General features: G+C 44.3%; 1 protein-coding gene across 1 annotated transcript in view; it reads right to left on the minus strand.

Moving 5' to 3' along the window:
* Positions 1-12732, minus strand: part of CMTR1 (cap methyltransferase 1) — a 57358-nt gene that overhangs the window by 9517 nt on the left and 35109 nt on the right. Inside the window, 6 exon segments of the mRNA XM_006109973.3 lie at positions 675-731; positions 5690-5869; positions 6546-6678; positions 6997-7093; positions 9062-9180; positions 10173-10371. Coding sequence (XP_006110035.1) covers positions 675-731; positions 5690-5869; positions 6546-6678; positions 6997-7093; positions 9062-9180; positions 10173-10371 — 785 coding nt within the window.

A 12732-nucleotide genomic window follows, 5' to 3' on the forward strand; every position in this document is an offset into this window, starting at 1 on the left:
CTCAGAAGCCCAGAGAGGAAGCCCATGAAGGAACGTGTGCACACGCACGGAGGCCACGCTGCCGTTAGCCCAGATGCCTGTCACACGCACACGGCTCTGCCTCTTGCAGACGGGAGCTCAGATGTACAAAATGGACGACCTCCCCTTAACACCACGAAGGGAAAGGAGGCGGCCACCCTCCTGACCTCTGGCTGCAGGGTCCCTCACACCTTCCTCCAGTGACCCAGCGCGACATTCTGGCTCCTCCTCTGCTCACACAGCCAGTGAGTCCAACCCAGTGGACATCACTAGGGCTCAGAAAGCTGAATGCGCTTATGCTTGCCCCTGCCAGAGGTCTTCCCTAACCAGCCCTACCTTTCCTCTCTGACCACTCTTTATTCTGGGTCTCCTGAGTTATGTATTCTACACCCTCTGATACACTGTTAATAACTTCTCCTGCATCCTTCTCCTAGGATACTCTCACCTTCCCAAAGACATCATAAAGTCTTTGAGGACAAGGTTCATGCCATATGCTTCTCTGGCATCCTTCACAGGCCACAGCAGAGGAGGAGATAAAAGAGCACATATTTTTAAACGTTTGTTGAAATGAAATAAACAAAGAGCTCAGGGGGAGGAGCAAAACCGAGAGCTCTTCCCTTGAAGTAGATGAATCCTGTAAAGGGGGCAGGACTCACGTGTCTTGAACAAAGGCATGGATTTTGGCCAGAGCTTTGATCTGCAGACTACAGTGGCTAGAAGAAAAAAAAAAAATCTTGATCTCAGAGGATTACCAAGAGATAGCCAAAAGACATCAGGACAGAGACGTTTAGCAGGAACATTGACCATCTATATTTGGGGGAGGGGCTGGAGAGTTAAAGAGAAACCCCTCAACCACACGCCAAAATACAGTTACATGGGAGAAATGAGTTCAACCCTTCATACAATCAAACCCCAAGTCCTGCTAAAAGCAAGGTTTTGATCCCATCCTTACTAACGTGAAAGTGGTGAACTGATTCTAAATAAAGCAACAACAAAGCCCAGACCCAGTTTACAGACTAAACTGACTCAACCCACCTACACTAACAGCTGCCCTTTCTACTCTAGTCTCCATTGTTCTTTTACATACACTTTCTGACATTTAAAAAAAAAAGTATGAGATGTGATAAAGCCAGAAAGTGTGACCCATTGGCAAGAGGGAAAACAGTTCAATAGAACAAGACCCAGAGATGGTTCAAATGTTGAAATTACCAGACAGGGCCTTTAAAATAACTGAAAACCATGTCAAAAAGATCTACTGGGAAAGGTATATAACATTAATAAGAAGATGGAGAATATCAGCAGAAATATAGAAACTATATTTTTAAAAAGGAAATAAGGCCTGGCCAGGTCGCTCAGTTGGTTGGAGCGTTGTCCCATACATCAAAAGGTTGCGGGTTCAATTCCAGGTCAGGGCACATTCAATCCCCCATGGAGGATACAGGAAGCAACTAATTGATGTTTCTCTCTCTTTTTCTTTTTCTCTCTCTCTCTTTCCCCCTTCCTCTCTCTAAATCAATAAACATATCCTTGAGTGACGATATAAAGAAAAGCAAAAATAATAATAATAATAATAATAATAGACATGAAATATATATTAAAGATAAAGAATGATTTTGATGGGCTCATCAGCAGACTGAACACTGTAGAGGAAAGAATCAGTGAACATGAGGGAAGACAGAAACTCAAACTGAAATATAAAAAGATAAAAAAGTGAAAACTATAATAGCTCTGTGGACAATAACAAGCAGTTTAACATAAATATTAACTGAAATCTCAGAGGAGAGGAAAGAATAGGACAAAAATATTAACAAGTTAATAGCTAAGAATTTCTCCAAATTGATAAATGAAATCAATCTATAGACTCAAGGTAAAAACCCTAAGCAGAATTCATACAAAAAACACACAACACATATAACCACATCATGGTCAACATGCTGGGAACAAAGTTCATCATGAATGCAATCAGAAGAGAAAGGATACTGACATACAGGCAAACAATGGTAAGAATAATGGCTGACCTCTCATCAGAAGAAAGGAAAGCAGAGAACAATATCTTTAAAGTGCTGGGGGAGAAACACTGCCAACTTTGAAATCTGTATCTAATGAAAATATCCTCAAAAAGTGAAAGGGAAATCAAACATCAAAAGACAAAAGCTGAAGGAATTAGTCTCCAGCAGACTCGTTCTACAAAAACAGACTAAAAGGCTCCTCTCCAGCCCGGCCTGGGCCCTGGTCCGGGTGCATGCAGGAGACAACCAATCGATGTGATTCTCTCACATTGATGTTTCTCTCTGTCTTTCTCTCTCTCTTCCACTCTCTAAAAAATAAATGGAAAAATATCTGCGGGTGAGGATTAATAACAACAATACAAAAAAAAAATAGACTAAAAGAACTTCTTTAGGGTGAAAAAAAACGATTCCAAATAGAAACCTGGTTCTGCAGGAAGGAATGAAGAACACCAGAATGGGTAAATATCAAGGAACCATTAAAAATAATTAGATGTACAAATATAAGAGCTGTGTATATCTTTAAATCTCTTTAAAAGATTATATACTGTTTAAAAATAATGGCAATGTAAAATATGGTTTTCTATAAAACAAAAGCACAAAGGAAGGAAAACTGTAAATGTATGTTTACTGTGGTATGGTTCTTACATTGTTCATGAAGCAGAATACTTTTTGAAGATAAACTATGATAAATTAAAGATGCACACTGTGATCTCTAGAGTTAACAACTAAAACATTACACACAAAAGGCATAAAAAGAAAAAAATCCAAGGTGATAAAAAGAATTACTACAAAAAAATACTGAATTCACTCCCCCAAAAAGGAAGGAAGGAACAGAGAAATAAGTAAAAGGCAGGATAAACAGAAATCAAACAACCAAAACAGAGGGTTTAAACCCAAACAAAGCAACAATTACAGTCCTTGAAATGTACTAAACACCCCATTTAAAAGGTAGAGACTGTCACAATGGATAAAAAGGTTAAGACTCAACCATATGTTATTTACAAACACAAAGACAAGCTGAAAATAGAAGAACATAAAAAGATAAACCATGTAAATACTGAGCAAAAGAAAGCTGATGTGGCTCTATTGATATCACAAAGTAGACTTCAAAACAAAGAGTATACTACAAATAAAGAAGGACATTTCATAATGACAAGAGGTTAATTTATTAAGACAGAATAATCTTAAGTGTGCATGTACCTACTAATAACAAAGATCCCAAATATATGAAGCAAAAACTAGCAAAACTAAAGAAATAGACAAATCAGCCCTAACCGGTTTGGCTCAGTGGATAGAGCGTCGGCCTGCGGACTGAAGGGTCCCAGGTTCGATTCCGGTCAAGGGCATGTACATTGGTTGCGGGCACATCCCCAGTAGGGAGTGTGCAAGAGGCAGCCAAATCGATGTTTCTCTCTCATCGATGTTTCTAACTCTCTATTCCTCTCCCTCTCCCTTCCTCTCTGTAAAAAATCAATAAAATATATATTTAAAAAAAAAAGAAATAGACAAATCATAATTGAACAATCATAACTGAAGACTAACAGCCCTCTTTAAGCTACTGACAGAATAAGAAGTGAAATATCAGTTTAAGATATAGATTTGAAAATCACTATGAACCAACTTGACCAAATTAACATTCATAAAACACTATACTCAACAACAGCAGATGGAATATTCACCAAGACAGATCATATGATAGGCCATAAAAAAAGCCTCAATAAATTTCAAAGGATGAAAACCATATAGAGTATATTCTGAGTACAATGGGACAAAATCTAATAGGTATCTTGGAAATCCCAAAATATCTAGATATTAAATTTCACGTATCTCATAATCCATATATCAAAGAACAAATAAGGGAAATTTTAAAAATATTTTGAACTGTACAATGATGAAAAAAGATAACATACCAAAATGTGGGAGCTAAGCAGTCCTTAAAATAAATTTTAATATGGTTACATTTAAATGCTATATATAAGTGATTAATTAAGTAGAATAAATAAAATTATTAATTCCTTTATTCTTCTTACTTTTTGGGCTTAATTTGCTCTTCTTTTTCTAGCTACTTTGATTTTAGACTCTTTTTCTTTTAATATATTTATGTATTAATAATAGTATAAAGGGAAATTTATTTCATTTAAATATACATATATATTTAAACCACTTAAGAATGTCAAAAGAATACAGATTTAGAGAATGATATCCTTTATAAACACAGACACAAAAATCATTAATAAAAAAATTAGTAAATCAAATGTAGCATTATATGACCAACTCGAGTTTATGCAAAAATGCAAGAATTGGCCCGGCCAGCGTGGCTCAGTGGTTGAGTGTCAACCTATGAAGCAGGAAGTCATGGTTCAATTCCCGGTCAGGGTACATGTCTGGTTGCGGGCTCGACCCCCAGTGTGGGGCGTGCGGGAGGCAGCTGATCAACGATTCTCTCTCATCGTTGATGCTTCCATCTCTCCCCTTCTCCTTTCCTCTCTGAAATTAATAAGAATATATTTTTAAAATAAAATAAAATAAATGCAAGATTTGTTTGCCATCTGAAAATCACCAATGTAATCCACTGTAAATGAAAGAAAAAATAATAATTTCTATAGATACATAAAAAATATCTGACAAAATTAAACATCTATTTATGATAAAAACCTCAGCAGACAAAGAATAGAAGAAAACTTGGACAATCTGATAAAAGGCAACTACAAAAAAACCTAAGCTAACATCATACTTAATGGTTAAACATTTTACACTTAAAATCAAGAACAAGGGTAGGATATCTGTTCTCATCACTTCATCATCATACTGGAGGAGCCAGTAAGTGCAATGAGGCAAGAAAAGAACAGAATTACCATTAAGATCCAGCAATTCCACTTTTGGTCTTTCTCCAAAAGAATTGAAACCAGGATACTGAAAAGGTATCAGCACCCCATGTTCACCGTAGCACTATTCACAACAGCCAAGATGTGGAAACAATCTAAATATCCATTAACAGATAAATGGATAAAATTACCCTATTTGCCCTCCCCCCAAGAAACTACTTCTACTGACTCATTGCTGCTATATAACTCTCCAAGCTACTTCAAAAAACTTTTTTCTAATGCTTGCCACCTAGAATACTGAGCCAACTGTCACAACTTTACATTATTACCACTAATGAGATGGAGGAAAATAATTAAACAAGGTTAAAAACAAAAAACACCAGCATTCAGATCACCCATCTGGGGAACTCATGAACTGGCAAAAACTTTGGTACCAGAACCTCCAAAACATGTTGTATCTTACGTTCCAGCCTCCTCCTGCCTCCAACAAGGCTGTAACCATGATGGCCTTTTACAAACAGAAGCAATTAAAGGGAAATTACTGCTGCCTCAAGGGACACAGAGCTGCTCTCTGTTAGATTTCACTACCATACCATCAGGCTCCCATGGGCATGGCTATGGCAGCCAGGCTCCCACCAGCCACCCTTTTGACAGGGCACGGGAGCAGGATGAGGGTCCCCAAGGTATTCTTAAGTCCTAGGGGGCCCTAGAACAAGCAGACCAATCCCAGTTACCAATTTTTCAGGGTTGACAAAATGATACCAAGAGCCAATCATTTTAGTCCTTCATTCTCTGATCTTCCTGGTGGTGCCAGCAAAAAACACCTGGTTTGCTTACCTTTCATTGGACCGTATCATGTAGTCGGTAAATTCATGGTCTCCCTTGATCACCTCCACGGGAACCACAAGGTTGACATCGGAATCGGTGTTCCGCAGCTGGTTGAGTTTAATATTGACTGAGAAGAGGTACTCGCGCACGTCATCTATGCCCACCTTCAGGCCCTTGCACACCACATACCTGGCAGGAGAAACCCTGTCACTCCACTGAGCAAGCACCTCCCTGCCAATCTCCCTCCTCTCCAAGCCCCTTGCTGAGTCATGAAGCTCAACAGCCTAAGTCTATGCACAAAGAACAGCCCAGACTCTGTGCTGCAGAAGTTCACCTCAAGTTCTTCCTTTTTCTGTTGGGCTGTATATGTCCTACTCTTTATGACAGTGGTTCCCAATTGCCCTCTGCCAGGCTGGAGGGGTCGAATTTAACAGACTCATCAATTAGACTCTCTCATTGATTTTTAACAAGCCACCAACAATTCAGATTGGCCACATCTCTCATATTGTGCATGGGCACTGTGTCCCACCTGGGATGCCAACAGTCCTCCTGGCTGGTGACCTCCCTGCCCTGACCCAACCCATGTCTCTCCAGGTTTCCTTCTACTGACCACCTTCTCCCTCCTGGGCAAGCCAAGGATCCCCCACATAAGGTTGGTGAACAGGCTTGTGGAGAAGGAGGCAGAGGCTGACTGGCATATCACAGGACCGGTAAGATCCAAATCCTGACCCCCCTTGACTCTAATCACTTCTTTAAAGCCAAGGCTTTTAATGTAGCTTGAGTGGCCACGCCAGAGAGATGTACCAGGTCTTATGTTCTGACATTTAGCCAACTAGTCTGATGAAAATGGAGAGGAAAACCTCACCTCTCTGAGTTGGCAGGACGGCTGGTAATCGGCTTAAAGAGACATACTCGTTCAAAGCAGCAGTACAGCAGGTAGATAAGCCCCACGCTGAATGGTGTGAACAGGTCGAAGGTTTTACAGATGAAGTGACCTCCTGGATTACAGAGAAAACACCAAGAGCAGTCAGTGGTTCTAGTCCAGGAGGTGGGTAAGGTAATCTCAGGGAGTAAATATGACCAAGTCAGGGACTCGGAACCTGGGTCCATTAAAAGTCAGAGGCAACTTAAGGGGGAGACTGAGCTTTAGAGGGACTTGGAGGATTCTATAGCACTTTCTTCCCTAAATTCCTCATTCAGCTACCTGTCACCTGTCACAGAACTTTTTTTAACTTCCAAGCCAACTCCTATGCATGCTCTTATCCAGCAGGGCCTCTAGTGGGTCCCGGGGTGGGGAGACAGCAGAGGAGTGTCACCTGTCCGGACAACAGACAGCGCCATGAGGAACTGGCAGAGCAGCAGCTGCTTGCTGAGGATCTCCTGCAGGTTCTCCTGGCCCTCCACGGAGAAGCCCTGAAATGGAGCACAAGGATCGGGGTGGGAACCAGAGTGATGAAGACTGAAAGGCATCCCTACCTCATCTTCATGATTTCAAGTGTTTTCATTGCTCTCCACCACCTGACTGATAGAGACACAGCTCGGCATTTGAATTACTTTGGCCCGGTCACATGGCTCATTACAAATAGGACCCAGGCCTGACGACTGGACCAGTGCCATTTCCAGGGGGTGGAACCAACTCTACTTTTCCAAGAAGATGGTCCAAAAAATTATAAAACTCGCTTAAGAATCCAAGGGAAGAGTAAGACAGAACAAAGGCAAAACACTGGCTAGTCACAGGCCAACTGCAGGACAGGAAACAGAAAGCCCGGTGAATCTGACGAGGCCTGGGAAGCACGTATGGCATGAATGCTCTGCCTGGGCTCACTCAGCCTCTGTACTGACCGCTGGACAGGCCCATTTGGTGACAGGAGAAAAGTCAGCAAAACTCTGACAGACAGTGACCTCTCTTTCTCTGCTGCTGAAGGATTTTCTCACAAAACCCATTCTCCTGTCCCAAGACCATGAAGCCTCTCCTCTACTTCTAGCTGGCAGGATCTCTGGCCAGAGTGTTTGTTTAAAGAATGCAGGTACTTTGCTATTCCTGGAGTGGTTTCCCTCCCTGTGAGAGCCCAGCAGGGAACAGAGAGCCAAGCTCAGAGCAAGGAAAGGAGGCCAGGGGCTGGGGGCCTGGGATAGGGCAGATCTTTAATGGGCACAGTTTCAATTCTGCAAAATGAAAACACTCTGAAGATCTGTTTCAGGACAATGTTAATATATTTAACCCTACTGAACTGTACACTTAAGAATGGCTGAGCTGTTCAATTTAAGTTAGGAGTTTTTTACCATAATAATAATAAGTAAATGAGGCTGTCATCTGCTAAGTTGGCCCCAGCAAGACCAGGTCTCCCTGACTCAGTCCTAGGAAGGTAATAGCTAAGTGCCCCAAAATAAAAATTGTTGGGCAATTTTTTCCCAATTTTTGGAGCCTCTGAAAAATGCATCCTTTTTTTTGGGTAAAATTAAAAAGGAGGGAAAAAAAAACCCCGGCCCGGGTCCCCCGCTTCCAGGGCTGAAGCGAAAAGGGGTTCCCGAGGTTCCCCCTTTATGCCCCAGAGGGCAACGGCTGCTTCCCCCCCATTATCAGCCCCCGGCATTGGCCCCCCGGGGCCGGCCCCCCCCCCAACCCTGCCCCCCCCCCCCCCCCCCCCCCCCCGTCTATGTTGTTCCCTGCTGTGCACAATGCTTCCAGACCCTATGCTGACACCCTGCACATTCCTTCACCTTCCCACAGCTAATACCTGAAAGGCCACCCAACTTGCTCCAGAGCTTTCTCTCAACTCTAGCCATGTGACCCTGGAGCAACTGCCACATTCTCTGTCCTTCCTCTAGGCCAAGTGGTGGCTCACTCAGGAAAGACTATCTGCCACATCACCCACTAGGTGGGAACGCTGCAGTGGGCTCCCCTCAGTGCCTCCAGCGGCTGCCCAAGGAACAAGGCTCCTTGAATATTCACTTTAGCCCAGCCACTGGCAGCCTCCAGTGGGTCCCCCGAGCTGCTGCCTTCGTTTCTGTGGTCATCTATCAGCCCATCCCCAGGCCTCGGCCAGGAGCAGCGCCCGGGTGACAAATGATGGAAAGGTGCTTCCCAGTTAGTTCTGCGTAGTTCGTCTCTTTTGCTGTGTCTTACAGCCGACCGAGACCCTTTGAAGAAATGAGCTGAGAAGGGCCACCTCCTCCACGTAAACATCCCGCCTTGGCAAAGTTGTCATTGAAAATATGTACAAAAAAATAAAACTTACATCATAAATCCCCTACTACCTGAATAGTGAGCTAGCACCTCCGAGGGCAGCTAAAGGGCGAATAAAACAAAACAAATGCAATTCTCAAGCCTCTAAGGAGACAAACCCCTAAAGCACAGCCTATGGAAAACGGGTCACCTACCCCATCGGCCATCAGAAAGTGGACACCCTTTCGATCTGTGTTATCCAGGACAAAATTCCGAAAAGCAGTGATGTTCTCTGGGCGGGTGATGTCTCCATCTCCATCGATCCCACCCTCGCCTGCAGGACACAAGATCCAATTAACCTCATCGGGCCTGTGCATCCCAAGAGCTGGGACATGAGCTCTCTGGGGCTGTGAAAAAGGTACCAAGTGGGCCTTGAGTTCCAGGAGAAAAGCCCCTGTGAGGAGCAGCTCACCGCAGGACCCCCTGCAAAGCTGCCTTACAGTGATGGACAGGAGGCAGACACAGGGCCCTGCTGCATGGAATAAAGCAGAGATGACAAGGAGTTAACCAGCCAAAAGTCATCAACTGAATAGAGGGCTTTCCTCCTCAAGCCCAAAGTTGTGTTTAAAGCACCTACATTTCAGAACCAATTTTGACCTTTTTTTGGCTAATCCTCACCTGAAGGTATCTTTTCCCATTGATTTTCAGAGTGGGAAGGAGTGGGGGAGAGAAACATGGTCAAGAGAGACACACATTCAATTGGTTGCCTCCTGCATGCGTCCCAACCAGGGCCGGTGATTGAACCTGCAACCCAGGTATGTCCCCTTGATTGGGAATCGAACCCAAGACCCTTTGGTCCGCAGGTCGACGCTCTAACCCCTTAGCTACACAGGCCAGGGCCCAATATTGTCCTTTTACTAAGCACTGTTAAAAAAGGACTTGGGATCTGGTGCCAATCACAACAATCAAGCCAGGGTGGGTGAGGGGACTGCTGCAGGGCAGCTGAGCTGTCTGTTATCAGTACTTTTCACACCCCCACACAAGGCTGGTATGTTAATGACCCTGCCAGTTCTCGGCCAGAGATCAGGCAATTTCATTATCTCCTGTCACCAAAGAAAGGAGGAATGCATATGGCCTGGATGCAAGTGTAACCTGTACCCTACAGGCCTGGGCTCAAAGGGACAGACTAGGGGGAACCAAGACCTCCATGACATGGACTGGGAGACCTGGGAAAGAAAACATGGCAAGTGGATAATAGCTGCTTCTGACCTACGTCTCCACAGAGGGCTGTCCCATAGCCCAAGTACCCTCCCTCTGTGTCCCTACCGTAATAAGGTTCAAAGAGTTCACTGGAGGCCGAGTAGAAGTCCTCCAGCTTAAAGTCATTCGGGCCCTTCAGAGTCATGCCAAAGCCCTTCGCGTGCCACTTCTTCCTCCACAGCACATACTCCGAGAAGCCACCGGGGCCTGCACAGACGTCAGCAAAGTACAGAAGCTCCGCTTCCCGGTCCTTCACCAATGGTCTCTGCAAAGGCCAGGGGAGGCCAGGAGAAGGGAAAAAAGATGGCTCAATGGTAGGAAGGAGAAGACAGAGAGTAAAATCACCCAGCAAGTGTATCCCGGGACCATCACCCGCCCCAAAATACCCGGATGCCTTTCACACCACCAGGCCTAGCTCAGACTCCTAATGAAAACATCTTCATGGGCACCTGGGTGTGCACTCTTTGTTTCTCATTATCTTCACCATATTCTGCCTTACCCGAGAGTCCTTGAGCAGAATAGACGCTACATCCCCCCATTACAGACAGGGAAAAAAGTCACAAAGCGTGCTGTTCCCAGCCATCTGCAACAAAGCTAATCAGAGTCCAGTCAGCCTGACTGCTAGACTCAGGTCTTCCTGTCCAACCCAGCGTGGGGAGCCCTGCCGCCCCCCATCTCAGCCACAGCGCCCATCTCTCCAGACCACAGTGTCTGCTTCCCTGCTCCCTCCCCATCCTCCTCGGCACTCCCTTTTTTTCAATTAACTTTTTATTTTGGAATACTTTTAGATTTACAGAAAAGTTGCAAAGACAGAATTCTCATATACCCTTCACCCAGTTTCCAGTTTTATTAATACCTTACATTGTCAAAACTAAGAAGCCAACATGTACACTGCTATTCACTAAGCTCCAGACAGGATTCCGATTTCACTAGAGTCCTTGTTCTGTTCCAGGATCCAATGCAAAATACCACAGTGCATTTAGTCTACACCCTTCTCCTTCTCTACATCCCTTTCTTCTCCTGCCTTTGCCCCTCTGCTAGCCAGGGGCCTGGGACAGTGCACAGCTGGGAGCTGACAAAAGAGAGAAAAGGAGACACCAGTGTGCAGCTTCCAGGCAGCCCTCGGAGCACCCACCCACCTCAGGAATAACTATATTACAATAATCATTTGAATTTGTATTGGATTATAATTTTGGCCACCTGAGTAGCTTTAACTCTTATTAATATAAAATTCATCCTCAGCCCTAGCTGGTTTCAGTGAGTGGATAGAGCGTTGGCCTGCGGACTGAAGGGTCCCAGGTTGTGGGCTCAATCCCCAGTTGGGGCGTGGAGGAGGCAGCCGATCAATGATTTTCTCTCATCATTGATGTTTCTATCTCTCTCTCCCTCTCCCTTCCTCTCTGAAATCAATAAAAATATATTAAGAAAATAAATAAATAAAATTCATGCTGAACGAAGCATGGACCTGTATTGTGTGTTTACACTTCCTTTTACACACCTGGGCCCTAGATGGTGAATTCTACTTGCCCAGACCCTCCACAGCAGAGAGGAGGTACCATCTATACCAGTGACAAGAGGCTGAGCTCTAGAGTGGGTGGCGGGAGGACACTGATGACCATCAGCAGGGAGGGGCTCAGGCAGCTCAGCCCTTGCTCTCTACAAGCTGCCATGGCTGGGCGCTTGTCCAGAGCTCTGCAACTGCTAGATCCAGACCAGAACGCTTTAGGGGAAAGTTATAAGAGAGGAATGGAAAACTAATGTGCACAACCCAGTCCATTTCTAGGTGACAAGGGCCTTCCCTCTGAGGATGGCTATCTAGCTTTATCAAAAGAGAGAAAAAAAGTTTTTGGAAAAAGTAGCTTTAGCTAAAAATAAACATTGTCACAAGCCCACGCAGGCATGCTGGGATGCATCAATTCTTTCTCTCCTCCCCCACCACTCTACCCCAGCATTCTTTGTTCCTGAGCTATCAATTGTTTATATATTCAGATTTTATTTATTTGCACACAAAAAAGGGCCAAATGGCATTTGCCAAGAACATTATTTTAGCACTTTCCTGACAGCGAGGTAGTAATGAGGCCGGGGTCACAAGTTGAAGGCCTGCACAGACTGGAAAATGGGAAACTAATGTTCCTCAGTGCGGGGTGTGCCCTAGCCCCCAGCCCCGGCTCCAGCCTCTCCGATGAGCCACTGGCCCAAAGGAAGACTAGGGGAAGGAAGAGGAATGAATCAATAAAAGCATCTCACCTCCAAAACGAGGACATAAATATGATCTCATTTTGTGATTTCAAGACATGTGGCCCTCACAGGCCAGATCTTTTCATAGAAAGGACAGCTGGGGTTCTCACCTCTTCCACCTACTGGCTGTGCAGTCAATGGCAAGCACACAATTTATGTCTTTAAGCTCAAGCTTCCTCAACTATAAACTGGAACTAATATAGGTTATTTCTCCTTTTTTTTTCAAACCTAATCCAAGGATGTTTTTATTGATTTGAGAAAGAGAGCGAGAGAGAGAGAAACACAGATGAAAGAAACATTGATCGGCTGCCTACTGTACATGTCCTAATTGGAGATTGAACCCGCAACGTAGGTATGTGCCCTAGTCTGACTAGGAATCAAATCCACA

This window comes from Myotis lucifugus, unplaced genomic scaffold, assembly GCF_000147115.1.
Source record: "Myotis lucifugus unplaced genomic scaffold, Myoluc2.0 scaffold_564, whole genome shotgun sequence".
NCBI classification, from domain to species: Eukaryota; Metazoa; Chordata; class Mammalia; order Chiroptera; family Vespertilionidae; genus Myotis; species Myotis lucifugus.